Source organism: Oryctolagus cuniculus, chromosome 8, assembly GCF_964237555.1.
Source record: "Oryctolagus cuniculus chromosome 8, mOryCun1.1, whole genome shotgun sequence".
NCBI lineage: Eukaryota > Metazoa > Chordata > Mammalia > Lagomorpha > Leporidae > Oryctolagus > Oryctolagus cuniculus.
The window spans coordinates 113,197,568-113,216,453 of record NC_091439.1 but is presented as its reverse complement, the minus strand read 5'-3'; the positions used below and the strand labels follow the sequence as shown (position 1 = coordinate 113,216,453).

At 49.1% G+C, this 18,886-nt stretch overlaps 1 protein-coding gene across 6 annotated transcripts in view; it reads left to right on the top strand.

Annotated features, from left to right (window-relative positions):
• MCPH1 (microcephalin 1) overlaps nt 1–13,776 on the top strand; it is a 248,781-nt gene extending 235,005 nt beyond the window's left edge. For all 6 annotated transcript variants that reach the window (XR_011378483.1, XM_051832685.2, XM_070048125.1 and 3 more), the window contains one exon: nt 13,093–13,776. Coding sequence is in view for 5 of the 6 variants with exons in the window: in XM_051832685.2 (XP_051688645.2) it covers nt 13,093–13,148 (56 nt within the window). In the remaining variant the exon portion in view is untranslated. The remainder of the gene's footprint in view (nt 1–13,092) is intronic.
• Nucleotides 13,777–18,886: the final 5,110 nt, after the last annotated feature.

The following is an 18,886-nucleotide window of genomic DNA, read 5'->3' as shown; positions in this document are numbered from 1 at the left end:
TTTTTTTCTTTTTTAAGCCATTAGAGATTTCTTTTCATTTTGGCCGGAGGCAAAGGCGGGCACCTCGAAAGATGCATCTCCCCCAGGGCCACCAACAGCCACCCTGGGTCCCGCTCCTTAGTCTGCATCTCCGTATCTCAAATTGAACCAAGGACATAAAAAAAAATTGTTTTTTGCTTGTTGTTCTACTTATCCCTTAGCCTGTGGGAGTGGGTACATGAAGCCCCCAGCAGGGCTCATCGTCCGGAACGTAGGCCCCCTCCCCCCACCCCCCAGCCCTTCCTCACAGCTCCAGGGAAGCTGGCGTAGACGCTGCATAGACGCTGGCATAGACGCTGCCGGCCTTGGAGCCGGCGGGGATTGCGTTCCCTGCTCGTTCCCCAGAGTCTGCCTTCCCTGAAACAGCACTGTGCTGGGGCCAAGACGCTTGATGAATCATTCAGCCAGGAGGAGAAGTAGGGAATCTGGGGGAGAGAATACAGTCGTGGGCACTCAACTGAGCACGACAATAAACAGGAAAGCAAACCCGGATTCCCGGCACCAGGAAGCACAGCGCTGCCCTCACCTGTAATACCGCCGGCAGTACTCAGGCGTGCCGCGTTTGAAAGCATCTTCTGAGGGCTGGAGCCCCGCCAGCACTGCCGTGAAATGCAAATGCCGTTTCACACGTGAGCGGGCGGGGCCTGCGATGGGGCTCTGCACCCAGTGGTCGGGGCCTGACTCGGGTGCTGTGGTCGCTTCTGCTCACTTCCTTTGTGCCCCTGGGAGATACCACCCAGGCCTGGCCTGGCCCTTACCATGAGACGAGACGTATTTCCAGTCCATTTTATTGTGTGGGCTGCTTTCATGGGATAGGATGTTCATTCATGCTCTTGCCGGAACACAGTGTAACATTCTCAGCAGCTTTGCAAAACAAAACAGTTTAGCCTCAACTGGATTTCCTCACTTCTCAGAAAGAGCAGGTGGTGTGATTGACTGTCTCCCCCTTTTTGGGGGGAAAGGTCCCTGATAGTGAGCGGGCCCTCCTTGTGCTAGCCTGGCCATTGCTCACTGCCCCTGGGGCTGACCACAACAACGTGGCGCTTTGTGGAGCTTCATACTTACATGGCATGCGAGGTCTGCTGGAGAGCACCTGGCGCAGATAAGGAAGCAGCCCCAGGGAGCAGAGGCCGTCTGCTGAGGGAGCAGAGAGCGGCAGGTGTGCCCCTCTGCCTGTGCCCGCTCCCCAGGACCGCCTGCCTTAACCTCGCCACGGAGCCCGGGCCCAGAGCTCAGCAGGCACACAGGTGATTGCAGCCTCCCCAGCAGTCCCAGACCGCTTGACACCTGACTTGTGCTTTGAGTTGTGCTCAGAGAACAGGTGCCATCTCCCAAGATGGAAACGAAGGAGAACTGTAGCTACTGCAGCTGGTGGAATTCTGTCATTTCAACCTCTAGTGTGTTTAGGCTTTCTTTTTGAAAAGCATGTATGTCATTAGCAGGGTTTTTGTGTTTGTTTTAATTAACTATTGGTTGGTAAAGCCATAATTTAGCATTAGCTTTGGAAAGAGTGTGTTCAGCAAATGAATTTCCTGAGCTCTCACTCTAGTTGTGTTCATTGGCCAAGCAATGGTCCTAGATGGCTATCTCTGAAATTTCCTTACCCGTCGGATCCCCCCACCCCACATCCAGCTCGGCTCGCTGGATGTGAGTTTCTTCAGACACACGGAGGGTGACCAGGATTTATAAGGAATGCAAGCAGGCAGACTTAGGTCCCTGTCTGTCCCTTTCCCAGCCAAAAGCATATTCCTTTACCCTCTCCCTAAAACAACAAAAGCTTAGAACAAAGTAGACAGCTATATAGGTTCAACTCAGAATACAGAATACTGTGAACACGGCTGCCTTTTATATCTGTGCTAGAAATGTGGTCGTGGGTTCGGGGAGCCAGCCTGGCCTCTGTGTGCTAGTGCTGATTGCTCTGCCTGGGACTGGGAGCCCCCCAGGATGCCTTTGCTGCTCAGGTCACAAAGCTGCTGCAGATGCTGTGTGGAGGGGGAATGCTCAGGTGCCCACAGCTGCCCTGCAGCTCCAGGGGGCTCGGAGGTCAGTGGGCTTAAAGGGAATTTCATGGCCGCCTCCTACCAGAATGTTGCCTGTTGGTCTGGGCCATCTTTGCTTATTGATCTGGTTCTTGAATGCCTGGGGAATGACTGGTAGAGAGACCATCTGGAGTATGTTGCCCCTCAGTTCCTTCCTGGGGATGTTGCATATTAGGCAGTTAATGCTGAACCTTGGAGCTATAGGACTCACATTGCAGGCTGAGCTGTGTCTCCCTCCAGTGCGTGTGGGGAATCACTAAAGCCCAGTCCTGGTGCTGTAACTGTATTTGGAGACAGGGCCCTTGAAGAGCTGATTAAGATGCCAGAGATCAGGAGGGTTGGGCCCTGAACCAGTTGGGCTGGTGTCCTTGTACGGAGAGAAAGAGACACCGAGGATGTGTGTGCACCAAGCAGAGGCCACCTGCAAGCCAAGGAGAGGCTTCCAGGCCGACCCCATCCTGCAGATACCACGATCTAGGACCCTGAGCCTCCAGGACCATGACAAAGTCAAGTCTCCTTGTTAAAGCCACCCAACCCGTGGTGCTTTGTGTTGGCAGCCCTCGCAAATGAATACAACCCCGACGAAGTCTGGGACCACTCGCAGACACCCCTGTTTTATGCAGGAGGAAACTCAGTGGTCTCATTTCTTGGTCAGAGCCACACAGTGGTTTACAGAAAGACCCCAAATTCCAGCCCTCTCTTGCAGTCTTCCTCTCTAAGAAGGAGATCTGACACCAGGCTCGGTACCCAGAACTGCCTCTCGTTTGTGAGACTCCCTGGTGATCCTCAGCCTGTGGAAGCCATACTCCACAAGCTGGCCTGAGACTGGGCCATCCCACCACGAAGGAAAACAACAGAAAACTCTTCCCAGCCTGCAGGAAGAGGAAAAAGTAGCTGGGTGAAACTATCCCACTCTGTGTCTTAGTCAATTTTCCTTAAACTCTGATGCTTGAAGACAAGTGAGTTTACAACAGTAAAACCACCTTGAAGAAAGAGGAAAGAAACAGTAAAGATAATTCCAGACATTCATAAAATTGAAGCAAGGGAATGGAAGCTCAGCAAAAGCAAAAGCTGGGTACCTGGGAGGAAAAAGCTTATAAGCAGTAAGAATGCTGGCAATTCTGGGGAAATAAAGTGAGAAAGATCCAGCGAAAATACAAACAATGGAATTAGAACAATAGCTACAGATACAGGAAGGACGCTTAAAATTATGAGGGAGAGACTGGTGTTTGACAGCCGCATCCTGTATCAGCGCATGGTTCAAATCCTGGCTCCTCCACTTCTGATCTAGCCTCATGCTGTGGCACGTTCTGAGAGGCAGTAGGTAAGAGCCCAAGTACTTAGTCCTTGCCTTCCATGTAGTGGACCTGGATAGAGTTTCGAGATCCTGGCTTCAGCCTGGTCCAGCCTGGTCCAGCCTGGCTGTTACCATCATTTAGGGAGACAACCAGTGGATGGAAGATCTTTCTCTGTCTCTGTCTCTCTGCTATTTAAATAAAATTTAAAAAAAATAATAAAAATTCAAAATAACAAGGAGCATGTTGAACTATATTTTTAAAGATTTATTTGAAAGGCAGAGTTACAAAGAGAGAGAGACAGATCTTCCATCCCCTGGCTGCAGTGACTGGAACTGGGCTGATCCAAAGGCAGGAACCAGGCACTTCTTCTAGGTCTCTCACATGGGTGCAGGGGCACAAGCAATTAAGCCATCTTCCATTGTTTTCCCAGTGCATTATCAGGGAGCTGGATCAGAATGGAGCAGCCAGGACTTGAACCGGCACTGCAGGTAGCAGCTTTATCCCTTATGCCACAGCACTGACCTCAGTGAAATATCTTATGCCAATAAATTTTAAATTAGGTAACATGGGTAATTTTTAGAGAATAGAAAATTAACAATTTCCGCCATTGATAGAACTGAAGAGTTAAGAGTATACCATTCACCACCCTCAAAAAAAGAGTGGGCGCTTTGCAGGGAGGTGAAGATACTCCGTGGGACACCGCATCCCATCGGGAAGCACCTGGGTCCAAGTGCCAGTCCCTTCCTGTTGATGTGCACTCTGGGAGGCAGCAGTTGGTGACTCAAGTACTCGGGTCCCCACCCCCCATAGGGCAGACCCAGAATGATTTCCAAGTTCCCAGCTTCAGCCTGATCCAGCCCTGGGTTGTTGCAGGGAGTGAACTACCAGGTGGAAGATTCCACCCCCACCCGCTGTGTGTGTGTGTGTGTGTGTGTGCGTCTTTCAGGTAAAATGGGAGTAAAAATATTATTAAAAAGAATTACACAGAAAGGTAAAAATTGTTTCATTTGCATGTGATAAAACATTGAAGAGAATCGGGAAACTATTATGACTAATCCAGCATGATTGGGCTTTTTTTTTTAACTTTTATTTAATGAATATAAATTTCCAAAGTATGACTTATGGATTACAATGGCTTCCCCCCCATAACGTCCCTCCCACCCGTAACCCTCCCCTTTCCCACTCCCTCTCCCCTTCCATTCACATCAAGATTCATTTTCGATTATCTTAATATACAGAAGATCAGCTTAGTATACATTAAGTAAGGATTTCAACAGTTTGCTCCCACACAGAAACATAAAGTGAAAAATAATAGATGATTTTTTTAAATGATGATGAAATCAGATCAGACCTATTGTCATGTTTAATCCCAGTGAGAGTCAAGTTGGGAATTGCTAATTTCTTCTTTTTTTTTTTTTTTTTTTTTACAGAAGATCAGTTTAGTATGGATTAAGTAAAGATTTCAACAGTTTGCACCCCCATAGAAACACAAAGTGAAATATATTGTTTGAGTACTCGTTATAGCATTAAATCTCAATGTACAGCACATTAAGGACAGAGATCCTACATGAGGAGTAAGTGCACAGTGACTCCTGTTGTTGACTTTACCAATTGACACTCCTGTCTATGGCATCAGTAATCTCCCTATGCTCCAGTCATGAGTTTCCAAGGCTATGGAAGCCCTCTGAGTTCTCCGACTCTTATCTTGTTTAGACAAGGTCATAGTCAAAGTGGAGGTTCTCTCCTCCCTTCAGAGAAAGGTACCTCCTTCTTTGAAGACCTGTTCTTTCCACTGGGATCTCACTCACAGAGATCTTATTGCCAGAGTGTCTTGGTTTTCCATGCCTGAAATACTCTCATGGGCTTTTCAGCCAGATCCGAATGCCTTTAGGGCTGATTCTGAGGCCAGAGTGCTATTTAGGACACAGCATGATTGGGCTTTACAAGATCCACTCACTGAATCAATTTGCATACCTGTGGTCAGTGATAATTATAAGAAATATAGAAAAAATAGTAAATGAAGTCTAAGGCAGCCCTATTGATTAGCCAGCTTTTCCTCTCTGTCATGCAATATATGACACGGGCTACTTGTGAAGAAAAGGGTTCACTTAGCTTACTGTTTGCAGTGGGGGGTCGGGAGCCATGAATGTCCAAACACCACGGCACAGGCTCCAGCAAGAGCGGCCCCTTGGCTACCTCACCTCTTGGTGTACAGCAGTGGTGGGAACACATGTATGCATCGTGAGCCAGCAGGACACTGGCTTTGAGGAAGTGACCCAGGTTTTTAAGGCATTACTATGTGCTCCTTGGGTCATCCTGTGGGGATGCCCATTAGACAGGGGTTTCACGTATGTATGTTGATTGGTTTGGGGCTCAGGGAGATAGCAGGGTCTCCTGGAGACTGTCTCCTTAGGGGCCCAGCCCTCTGCCCTGCTAGCTCTGGGTGGAAGATTGCAACTGACTTGAAGGCATGGTTTAAAACCACAAGGTCACATAAGATAGCCAGGGTCTCTTGAAGCCTGTCCAACTCTTCCCAGGGGCTCAGCCCCCTCCCCCGCCAGCTCTGGGTGAAAGCCTGCCCCCACCCTGGAGGTGTGATTTAAGGCTGCACGGTCACACATGCAGCACAAGAAGCTGTTAGTGGGGGGGACGTCAGTTGGCCTGGAGACAGGCTTTCCAGACACAGCTGGCAGCCTGCTTGTGAAGGACATTCTACCTACATCTGAAGGGGTCCACAGACCCCCAGCCCCACTGGCCGGCCTCAAACCCCCCATTCTTTAATCCACACCCTCCTACTGTGGGTACTAGGGGCATTGATGTCGCTCCGGCTACTTCCTGCTGACAGGGGATCGTCACCCTAGAGGCCCTTAGGGTGTGGAAGGTCAGGGGTGCTGGTGACCATCCAGGTTGCTGTGGCAGAATGCAGGCTCCATGCGGGGTTCCATCTGAAGGACCATCTGCATCTTGATGGAGTCTAACCTCTGGGAGACAGACTTGACAAGGCAGTTAGAGATACATGGGCCAAACATTAGAGTGAGCAGTGGCAGACAGAATGGGCCCAGCAGAGAAGGTACCCAAGCTGTGGATGGCAACCAGGGTTTTAGTTGTTCTCAAAGCTGAGCTGTCAGGTGGGTTTTAACTGACAGGCTTTGTATCCACACTGATCTGTTTGTGTGCCTATCGCTCCCGAGGTGTTGATATAGAAGCAACAAGGGGTGTTCGCTATGGCACATACTCCTCCCTGCTGGGCTAGCATCTGGTCCAAAGTAAGTCTGGGTGTCCTCTAAGGTAGAGGAAGAGCTGGACACAGGGAGTTTCTCCCTGCTTGCCTTCGTGCCTTCAGAAAAGGAGTATGGTGGAGTATGGTGTTAGAATTGAGACTTCCCTGTGGAGGCCAGGCCTCCCCGTCATGAAGGGGGTATTTGGGCCAGGCCTCGAAAGCCAGGACCCTCTTCCTGAGGATCTGGGGGCCAAAGTGACCCCAGCTCTTGAGGATTCATCTGAGAGGTGTCCGGGGATCCCACTCGTGAGGACTGAGATCCCATCTGAATAATAAAGCAAAGAGAGTGGTTTGTCTAGAGAGGTCGCCTCCTTTCTCTATACAACCCTAATATGAGGGCTGAGCCTGGCAGGCACTGGGAGGGGAACCCAGTCTGGCCCCTGGGGCATAGCCCTCCATGAGTGGTCATTACAAGGGTGGCCTTGCTGTCCGCCGGGATGGGCCTTACGAGTGTGAGGACTGCCACTCTACCCCTGTCTCGGTTTATCCCGCCCCTGGTCTCCACTCCTTTGCCTCTCAGGATGAGGGCCTTGATAAAACAGCCTATTTCCCCAGTAATGCTGCTGCCTCCAATTCTCAAAGCAGCCTGACTCTCGTACCAAACCATTAAAAGGTCAGAACAGTCCTGACTGGTGACATCTCGAAGACCTTTAAAGTCCATGTCTCCCATGGACTCCCTGTTCTCTCAGGATTTAGGCAAGTGAAGAAAAGTTGCTGTGTCCCAAGAACAGCTTCACATTTGTCTCCCAGGCTCTTCAGGGGCCAGATTGTTCCTTTGTAACAGGCCTCTCCAGAGATGACCTGTGCTCCTCCCAGTAGTCCCCACCTCCTCCCAACATGTGGACCTGCCCCCCGCCCCCGACACCCAAACCATGGCTGCTGTGATAATACAATTCTACTCATGTTCCCTGAATGTCCAGCAAAAGTTGATGTGTGAAGAATCGGGCACAAATGCAACTCGAATTCTTAGCTCATCCTTAGGAAAGCATCAGGTATGTTAATGTTTCCCATCAAATATCAGAGCAGAAAAAAAAAAAAATATATATATATATATCAGGTTATTCATTCACTTACTCAATAAGGATTTCTGGAGCACCTATCAGATTCCAGGCCTGCAGGTGTAGCCATTGACAAGAGAGAGACAGTCCTTGGCTGTGGGACTTACATTCCAAGGAAAAAACAGGCAACAAACAAAATTTTAAACACGTTCTTCTATTAGAAGATGCCACAGACAGGATCCGAGTGTCTGGAGTGGCAGTGGGATGAGCTCCTTGCTGAGCAGCTGAGTGTGAGCTGAGAACCAGGTGAAGAGAAGGAGGGGCTCGTGTGGCCCTGGCCGTTCAGGACAAGGGAGCCAGCAGGTAAAGGTTGAGAGGTCAGCGGAAGCAGTGAGTCTAGGGCAGCTGAAACGAAGGGTGAGAGGCTGGAGGGGCAGAACATGAAGCCGGAGAAGCAGCCAGCTGTCAGCTGGACCACCGAGCCACTCGGGGCCTGGGCGGGCAATGTGAAGTGAGCGTAAATGCAAGCAAAGGTTTTAAGCAGGGGCCAGGGCCTCTGGGGCTGGTTTGTAAGCAGTAGCAGGGGGTGGGGAAGGATTTGGGGCAGTGTTGGTGGTGGACTAGGGTAGCAACCATGGAGGACTGTGGTACTGTCGGATTTTAAGTATAGGATTCAGAGCTGGTTGCACTTACTGTCAGTTTGGATGTAGGGCAAAGAGAGGAATGGAAGGTGAGACCTACACATGAGTCCCGAGCATCCAGAAGGTGTGTGTGGTGTCTAAAACCCACATGCCACTTGGTCAGAAGCACGGACGGACTGAGGTTTATTCAGTCTGCAGAAGGGGGACCCCCGAGCAGAGGACAGGAGGGGCTGCTCCACTGCTTCTGGAGAGAAGTGATGCCAGCAGAGGACAGTGACACCATAGACAGCCCTGTCTCCCGATGAGGAGGGACTTTGGGAACAGTGTAACCACTGGGCTCTACTGCTGAGAGATGCCTTAAATAGTGCAGCCCCTGGCCTCCATGTCCTCGGAGGCCTGGTGGCTTCGTTCCACAGGGTAGTGGATGCGATGCCTGAACCGCACAAATCTCTGCATCTCTGCACAGCTGTGTGGCCACTAATGCCTCTCCCAGCCCTGGAACCCTGAGCTTATTTTGTCAGGCGAAGATAAAGTTCCAACAGGGCTCCACCTGTTCTTGAAGCCTCCACACATGGTACCATGAGCCACATTTGGCTGTCGGTGGTTAGAGTTTCCTGCAGATAAAGTGACTTGCCCACATACTACAGAAAATTAGGGTTGGCAGCGTGTTGATTCCATGTCCTGGCTATAGGAGCCCACAGAGGCACAGCTGGTAATCTTGAACTTGTGTACAGTTGTCTGCCAAGACCTGCCAAACATCACTGTTGGTGGTGGGGTTTTTTTGGTAAGTTGTTTTTGGTTTTTTTCAATCTAAACACCCTGGAGCTGTTCAAATACAGTTCGCTTAATGCTCCTGTTTCTCCCGACTGGCTCGCACTGACGTGAACCTACTGTCTGTCCTCTGGTCATGTTTTATTGGGTGTTGGAGGACTTGTCATATGATATGACATTGGAAATTGGGGACCTGGCTATCTTCAGATGCCAAGTGAGCTTGCATGGACACCGTCTTCCTCTGTGTGTTTACAATTGGGAACTCAAAGCTGCGAGGGGCTAGCTGCCCATGACTCCTCTGCTGTCAGCCACCACTCAGCTGTCAGATGCCGTTTTGTTCTGCACCCACCCCCACCCCCGGTGCTTCATCCAGGGTGGTGCCCCAGAACTGCACGGGCAGTGCCTCAGCACAGTCACGGAGCCCACCACGCCAGGAGTGAGGGGACAGGGGACAACTACAGACTTTTTTTTATGAGGGCTGCACTTGGGTTTTCATTTTATCTAAATTTAAAAATCAGTTCTTTTCCAGGCAACACTTTGCTCTACCACGTTACAGGGTGGATGAGTGGGGGAGGGAGGTTGAGAGGACCGTTGATTTCATGCTTACTTCAAACAGCAGAGAAGTGCATAGGGACCCCAGTCATTCTACCCTTTCTTTGTTTTTCTGAAGATTTATTTTATATATTTGAAAGGCAAAATGAGAAAGAGAGAGAGAGATCTTTCATCCACCAGTTCACTCCCCAAATGGCTGCAGCAGCCTGGGCTGGGCAAAGCCAAAGCCAGGAACCAGGGGCTTCATCCATCCAGGTGGCAGGGGCCCGGGCACTTGGGCCATCTTACACTGCAGGGAGCTAGATAGGAAGTGGAGCAGCCAGGACTCGAGCTGGTGCTCATATGGGATGCCAGCATCACACTCAGTGGCTTACCTGCTGTGCCACCATGCTGGCAACTCATTATGCCCCTTCTTAAAGTAACCACAATAAAGATGGAAGTGTATCTCCCAGGCTTTTAAAGTACATAATTTCATAGAAATAAACATGTATGAACGGAGGTATTTGAGAGATCTGTTTTTGTTTAAATGGAGGCTTACCTATTTTTCCAGTTTTTATTTAACTCTGGAAGACTCTGCCACTGTAGCACACTTACAGCTATTTCATTCTTAACCACTGGAGGCGCTGTAGTGAACTCGTGCACTCCCTGTAATGGGACATTTAGGTTATTCCCACTGGCCCTGCTGTTTAAATGCTGTGTGTGTTCTAATTGGAACAATTTCCATTCTGATGTCCTGAGCTATAATTAGTCTAGCCCAATCCCAGGCATATGGGTATTTCTGTAAAAAGACTCATAGAAGAGGAATCTCTGTGCCCTGGGGTGTGTCTGCTGTAATGTGTAGGCTGCCTCCAGGCAGAGTACTCATCCTGCTTGCCCACACTGACCCCCATGCTGGACACACCCGTGCTCCATTCTGATGAGTTCAGGTAGCTCTCGAGGTGGCCTCGGCTGTTTCCTGAGGTCCTCGTCCTTGTCTCTCGCCTGTTTTTAAATCAGGTTATTGTCACTCTCGCACTGTCTTGCAGCAGCACTAAATAACATGGGGACTATGTTTTCTTACCGACGCAGTAACATTTCATCTGTATTTGCCTTTAACTGTGTTTATGGTGTCTTCAGTACAACAGAGCTTTTAATTTTTGATTACTGGTCCCTTACAAAATTCAAATCCCTGCACAGACTCCGCGTTCAGTGGTTTGGATCAGGAAGGTCTTCCCCAGCCCCAGAGCTTCAAGAGCAGTCTCCTGTTTGTGGCTTTTTAACGCTGGGCGCTTTAATCCGTCTGCAGTTTACGCACTGTAAGATCTGAGAGGGCCGTGTCATTCCTCAGTAAACTCATCCGTTTCCCACCGACTTAAAATGCCCCCTCCAAGCCATCTCCCCAGTCCCTCTATCTGCGTGGCTGGTTCTGGATATTCTCTGCCGCTGACCCATCTGCTCTGTGCTCATAACATGCCATTTTATTGCTGTGACTGTCCCAGTACAGTGTGGTGTGATGGTTGTTTTGGTATCTGGGATGTCACATTCTGCCTCATTATCCCTCTTTCTCAAAACTGCCTTCCTGTGCATTTTCTCTTTCACATAAACTTTAAAGTAAACATGTCAGTTTTCTTTTTTAAAAGTTTAAAACTCGGGGCCAGCGTTGTAACGCCAGGGGTTAAGCCCCCACTCACTCACAACTCGCCCATCCCGTCTGAACGCTGTTTGAGTCTGGCTGCTCCACTTCTGATCCTGCTCCCTGCTGCTGCGCCTGGGAAGGCAGTGGTTGGTGGCTCAATTGGTTGGGCCCTTGCCACCCATGTAGGAGACCTGGATGGAGTTCCAGGCTCCTGATTTGGCCTGGCCCAGCCCCAGCCATTGAGGCCATTTGAGGAGTGAATCAGCACATGGAAGATTCTCTCTCTCTCTCTCTCTCTCCCTCTCTGACTTTGCCTTTCAAATAAATAAATCTTTAAGAAGGTTTAAAACTTTTAGATTATATTGCATTCTTAGATTAATAGGAAAGAACATCCTTTCTGCAGTTTTTCTGATTTTCAGAAATTACCTCTAGTCAGAAATCTAAATGCAAAAGTTAAATCTGTAGGGTTTTTACAACCTGGACTGCAATATGGCTAAATTGCTTTATGACCTAGATATTGAGAATGAGTCCCCCACCCATGACTCCAAAACTAGATGCAATAAAACAAAATACTGATATGATTTCAAAAACATAAAAAATTAAAACTTTTGTATAGCAAAAGTTTGCATAAGAAAAGGCAAAAGGCAAATGACAAGCCAAAAGAAAATATATAGAACATATATCAGAAATAAAGGACCAATATTCAAATACAAGTCCTATTACCTCTTTCATTGTCATGGAGAGAATTAAGTGGTGTGCCTGGTTCTTGAAAATTGTTATATAGTATGAATTATAACTTTAGGTATAGATATAATGTGTAAGTAAGTGAGTGTTAATATATTTACTCTTATGCAGAAGTGTTAGCCTTCCTCCCATCTGGAGTTCATCAGCTCAGACCGCCTGTGGGGAAGGAAGCAGGCTTAAACTGGGAAGGCTACAGCTAAATCCTGGGGCACTGGCTTGAGCTCTAACTTGAACCCACCTTTTTTTTCTTCTTTGTACTACACAACCATGGTAGTTCTCCGTCTTCCCACAACTCATCAGTGTGACTGTTTAAGGTCTTTCAAATATAATAGTTCGATTATACAACAAATGCAATCAGTCTGACCCACTTTGTAAGCCAGTCAGTGCTGGGGGTTGTGTGCCTCTTTCATTCTAATGGTAGAACAGAGCAGGAAACATTCCAGGGCTGAGGAAAGAGTGAGGGATTTGTTTCCAGCCAGCCACTCGGCGACCTGTGCCGACAGTCGGCTGCACCTGCAGCTCTCTCCTGGGCCAGATGCCACTTGTAATCTTCATAAAGTCATCGAGTTCCAAACCGACAGGGCCTCAGAGCTCACCTGTGCAGCTTCCTTGATTGAACTACAAAGAACAAGAACTGGAGTTTAAAAAGCGTGTCTGTTGGCTCTGTACTCCATATAAAATACCTGGCTAAGTCGATAGGGTGACACAGACTAGGTCTCATTGTTAGTGTTATGGCTAAAACTCACGTATTTTACGCATACTCTGTCTTGAGCATGTAAGCTCACTCACCGGGATTAGAGTTCGGGTCCGCAGTGTCCTGGACAGCACCCTGCCCACCAGAACGTTCTGCCGTGATGGACACATCCCTTGTGTGTGCCATCTGATAGGAAATGTAGCTGTTAAGCATCTGTACCAGGGCCTGTGTCACTGAGGATCCAGCATTTTCATCTAAATTCAGAAACCCCCTCGTGCAGCACGGACAAGGAACATGTGGACGGTGCAGCTCCGGGCCTTTTGAGATTTTCTAAACGTGACTTTGTATGTGTATAAAAAGGCTTACTTTACTGTGTCAGTGCTGTTATAAGTGCCAGACTGCTTTCGTTCTCTCTCTCTAGATTCCATCACTCAGCACAAACTCTGCGCCTCTGAAAACTACCTCTTGCCACAGTGACCAGGACGTGCGCCACTGCGGACGGCCCCCCAGCTGTCTGAGGACCCTCGAGCGAGAAGCGGAGCTTCTGTTGAAGAGAAGGGGCAGACACATGCAGGATGACATTTGCTCCTGTCGCGTGTGCCGTGGTTAAGGCCTCCTCTCTCTGACTGCCTGTGGCTGAGTTTGTCATTTGGTGCATTGGCCGCCCCATCCGGGCCTCCTCTATGTGATGCCAGTCTGTGGGGCTTCGTAATGATCATGATTCAAAGGTCACAGAACGTTTGTTTTTACTGCTAATTAAAGAGTTGAAATGAAGGGGCCAGCGCTGTGGTATAGTAGGTTAGGCCTATGCCTGAGGCGTCAACATCCCATATGGGCGCCAGTTCTTGTCACGGCCGCTCCTTTTCTGATCTCTCTACTAATGGCCTAGGAAGGCAGTGGAGGATGGCCTAAGTGTTTGAGCCCCTGCACCCACGTGGGAGACCCCAAAGAAGCTCCTGGCTCCTGGCTTCAGATCGGCCAAGCTCTGGCCATTACAGCCACTGGGGGAGTGAACCAGTGGGTGGAAGACCTTTCTATCTGTTTCTTCCTCAGTACCTGTATCTCTGCCTATCAAATAAATAAATCTTAAAAAAAAAAAAAAAAAGAGTTGAAATTGTTGTGTTACTGAGAGCAGAGACCCCTGGGTTTCCTGGCTTGGGCTCTAAGGAGCTCATCAATGTGTCACACACTGGAACAGGGCATTCAAAGGAACTGACGAAGACAGATGTGGGAGCGTGCGTGATGGCAGTGGCCTGCTCTTCCACACTCCCTTTGTGCTGAGCAGGGCATCACCGACATGGGACCACCGCCCGCGAGGGCCACCTGATGCTTGCAAGCACACAAACATCCTCACCATTGTCCATGTGAGATCTGTGCAAATTGCAGGCTGGAATGGCTGTCAGCAAAAACACTAATAATACCAAGAATCAACTAGGATGTGGAGAAGTTAGACCTCTCGTATGTGGTTGCTGACTGCACAATGATACGATCACTGTGAAAAACAATTTGGCCGTTTCTTTTCAGAATTAAACCTACCTTTACCAGACGGCCTGATATCTAAGAGGCGTAAAAACACGTGTCTGCGTTAGGACTTGATTACAAAAGGTTCATAACAGCCAAAACCAAAGCAGTCCATCAGCTGGCAAACAAAGATGCTACACACACCCGTGGAAGGTCACTCAGTAATGTAAAGAACCAACTCCAGAGACTTGCGACGTTGTGGACGGTCCTGGAAAGCACAATTCGCATAGGAAGGCGGACTCAGAAGACGGTGTTGTATGATTCCACTTGGCAGGCATTCCCAGAGCAGGCAGGACGGCCAGACTGCAGGTCGGTGTTTCCCACAACCAAGACAGGCGTGGGAAGCAGAGCAGACATTTTGGGTAATGGGAGCACTGAGACTGTGTTGTGATCTTGGTTGCACAACTGAGCACGTTTACTAAGGTCAGTGAACAGCATACTTTCAGTGGGTGGATTTTATGGTGTGCAAATTACAGACCAGGAAAGCTGTGTAGAGAGGAGAAAGCTATGGACAGCTACGTTGCTGCACCTCGGATCTCCCTGTGCACAGACCTCCGGTGAGCAGCAGCAAGTACAGTGAGCTGCCACCCTCAGAACAGCCTCAGCTTAGCCAGGGGCACGTTCTTCCTGGGCACAGCAGGACATGGGCACGTGGCTACTTCTGTCTGATGCGAGACTCCTGGAACAGCCAAGCTTAGACCCAGAACCCTTGTCAGTTGGCCTTGAATTAGTGGAGATTTGTGCAATCTGCAGGTTGCCTCAGCTCTCCTATCTACAGGGTGGCCGGGAAGTTCTCCTTATCTTATCCTGCTTCCAGTCCTTTTCAATTTTCCCTGGATTTACACACACTCCCCCTTCACCTCTTGCTGCTGTATTTTTGCAGCATCATGAGCCACTGAGAGAAATACCCTGGTGCGTACGACAGCCCAGCAGAAGCTGGGTCAGGAACCATAGCCTAACTCCTCTTCAGTGAAACCCAGGGTAGTGAATGGGATAGACAGAAACCCTTCATGGTCAACCTCAAATTTATGTCAGATTCTGCCTCTAACTCATCCATAAAAGCCTTCAGATTGTCAGTGTTTTGGATTTTGGAATTGTGGATAAAGGACGATGGGACTCATTACTGTCAAGGTTGCTGAATTTTTCAGAGGTGAGTAACTTGCGCAGTCACATGAACCCGTCAGGAGCAGAACTGGTCGACACACCCAGGTGTCTTGCTCCAGGCTCTGTGCCCTCGTTTGCTATACTGCACCACAAGTTTGTTCAGCCTTAATGATGCAACTCTGAAGACTTGATGGCTGATAAGTAATCCTAGATTTTAAAATGTTTAGTCAGGTCACACTCCTCCAGGCCACACTCGTATTGTCTGTCCTGTAGACCTCAGTGTAACCACACAGCCCTTAAACTTAGCATCAGAGTATTCCCATGAAACCTTAATGGACACTTGCTATCAGCTTTCTTTAAACAGCAAGTCCTTTGAGTGATGTTGCAGGAACAGATGTCCCAGTAGGAACAGATCTGTCAGAGAGCCACTCTAAGTCAGAGTGGGGCCCACACAGGCTGAGGTTTTCGGACGCCGCCCAGGGATCTCCTCCTTCTTGCCCACAGGACACCTCCCTGGTTCTGCTGTGGGCACTCCTTAGACGATCTGAAAACCACCAACCTGACCCCAACCCTCTCCTCACTGACGAAGAGGCTGAAACCTCTAAAGGTACACAGCTAAATGAGCAATAATTGCAGGAAAAAAACGCAACGATGAGAACTCCTGTCCCGCGATGTCTTCTCACCGCACCCAAGAGGGCACAGAATGGGGCTGTGTGGGTCAGGGAGGACTTGGCCCTCACTCAGGGAGGAGGTGCGTCACAGTGCGATCGCGCTGGACACGGTGTTGGCTGTTGGCTTAGTTGCCCTCAGGACTTGGCGCATACATTGCCATAATGTGCGATGAGCGTCTCACCTTGTGTGACAATGCGATGATCATGTCAGGTTTTCAGAAGTGCCACTTAGCGCCTTAAGAGATATAATTTCTAGATAGTTATTTACAATCATGCCCCTTATAATTTAATTTGAAGAATGTGTTAAGAAAAAAAAGACTAAGCATGTAATTTAATAAAGGGTTTAGATGAGTGCTTCTTAGACTTTAACATGAATTCGGTCACCTTGGGGATACGGTTCATGCATGGATTCTAATTGAGCAGATCTGAGCAGGCGCCAGCTAACAGGCTCTCAGCGGATGCTGGTGCTGTGTGGGTAGCAGGGATTTAGAACACTCAGATGGATGTTGCAAATTTGCATTCCATTTACTTCTGAGCACAAGAATTAATGATTTGGGAACTTAATGTCTTGTTACACCAACTTGAGATGGCTAGCTTTGTGTTGTGGAATTCTTAACAAGCTATTTGAGAATGGCTAGGGCAAGACTCCCATCTGACAGGACGTTGGAATTAACTTTAAGTCATTACAAACACCAGGCTCACCTCCCCCTAACCAAAGGAGTGTGCTTTATCTTGTGCGGGCATCTGCGTCTTTGTCTATTTCATTCCGTGCAGTTTCATTCCACTGTACTCTGTGTGTCCACCCCACAGTGGAGACACAATAGCTCCATACCCACAGCAACAGATCCCTGTGAGGCCCTTCACAGCCATGTCCACTCTCTACCAGCTCCTCCCTTTGCTGGACTCTTGGCAACCATCAATCCCTCGTCTGTAATTTTCTCATTTCGAGGATATCATTTAGATGGAATCACACAGTATGTAACCTTTGTGTTGGCTTTTCTCATGTAGCATAATTCTCTGGTGACTCATACATGCCGTGTGTACCAGTTGCTCGTTCCCTTTTCATTGCTGAGCAGTATTCCATCACATGGACGGGCCAGGGTTTGCTTAGCCTCTCTCTCTTCAAACAGGGTGAAAAGTCAATGTGGAATGCCAGCAGCTAGTGTGGAGCGCTTAAATGTTTGCTGATTCTGGACTCCAACCCATGGGGAATGAGCTAGATAAGTCCTTTGACTCTGAAAGCCAAGGTTGAGGTGCCATATTGTGCTGGATGATTTATGAGTCCAAGCTCCTTGGCAGAGGTGGATCAAATGTTCATGGAAGGAATGGAGTTTATCACCCTCCTTCTCTGTGGCCTCAAGGTGTGTAGCACCTGCCTCCCCTGCCAAGCTTCACATGTGGAAATCTTCGCTCCCACGTTGGTGGTATTTGGAGGTGGGGTCTCTGGTTGGTGACTGGGTGACATGAATGGGACTAGTGCTCTGAGCAGAGAGGCCCAAAGAGCCTGTTCCACCAGACACCAAAGCTGCTGGCACCTTGATCTTGGACTGCAGCCTGCAAACAGTCAGTGGCACATGTCTTCTTCATCAGCCCTCCCCACAGTCCGTGGCTGTTGGTTATACAATACAGAACAGCCTAGGACACTCTGGTAGGATAGCTTCCGATGTGGGATGGACATTAGGACCCAGCTCCAAGCTGGGTGGAAGCCATCAGACAGATGCAGTTGGAGAAGAGAAGCCGTGGAGTGCGGTGGGATCTGTCAGGAGGCCCGGGCTCCAGGCTTCCCCACACGTCATGGTGAAACTGGGGCAGGTGGATTTAACATCCCTACCTATGAGACTCCCGTGCAGATAGCCACTGTGCCACACGTCTCATAGTCACAGCACATTGGTTGCTCTGAGACTTAGGAATGAAAGGCTAATAAGTCGTCAGTCATCATCCCAGTCCATTTTCGCTGTGTTAAGATACCCGAGACTGGTGACGTAGGAAGAAGAGTTCTGTTTAGGGGTTGAGAGCATGACAGCTGTGTGGGCTCAGCTTCTAGAGGGACCAAGCAGCCTTGGGCCGAAGGGCAACCAAAGAGGGCAGCCTGATCCCCAGAGAGCCACCACCTTATGTCCTGACCCATGAAGCCCCCCGCTCCAGACACCGCTATGGTGGCACTCACATTTCAATATGCGTCTCCCACATTGGAGCCATAGCAAGCACTATAAAATCTGAAATGAAGACAGGAGTATCCTCATTCCTGTGCTGGCTGGCAGAGCTTGTCCAGATCAGTCACTTAGGAATAAAAGATCAGGAGAGACTGGCAAGGTGGTGGGGGTGGGGTGGGGGTGGGGGTGTGTGTGGCCAGATGCTGTCATTTGGATAACAAAGACTTGGGACAACCTAGAGGAAGCTTCAGCTCCATACCCCATTTACCTCTCTAAAATATATATATATATATATGTATACACACACACACACATATTTATATATAGACAGAGTGACAGGGTGGAGAAGAGAGAAATCTTCCATTCACTGGTTCACTCCCCGAATGGCCACATTGGCTGAGACTCCTGAGGACCAGGAAATGGGAACTTCCTCTGGGTCTCCCATGTGGGTGGGCAGGGGTAAAAGCACTTGGGCTGTTTTCCACTGCTTTCCCAGGCACCTTAGAAGGGAGCTGGATTGGAAGTGGAGCAGCAAGCCCAAAACAGGCTCCAACATGGGATACTGGTGTTGTAGGCGATGGCTTAACCCTCTGTGTCACATTTACCTCTGAACAGGAATTAATGATTTTATCGTTTGAAGAGTTCCAAGCCCAGAATCACCAGCAGTGCCAACTATGCATGCCCAATCTGGAGCCCACCTTAGCAACCTGACCTGGGACCCCCAGGGAAGTGGCTTGTTTGCACTATGCCCCAGGTGAGTCTCATG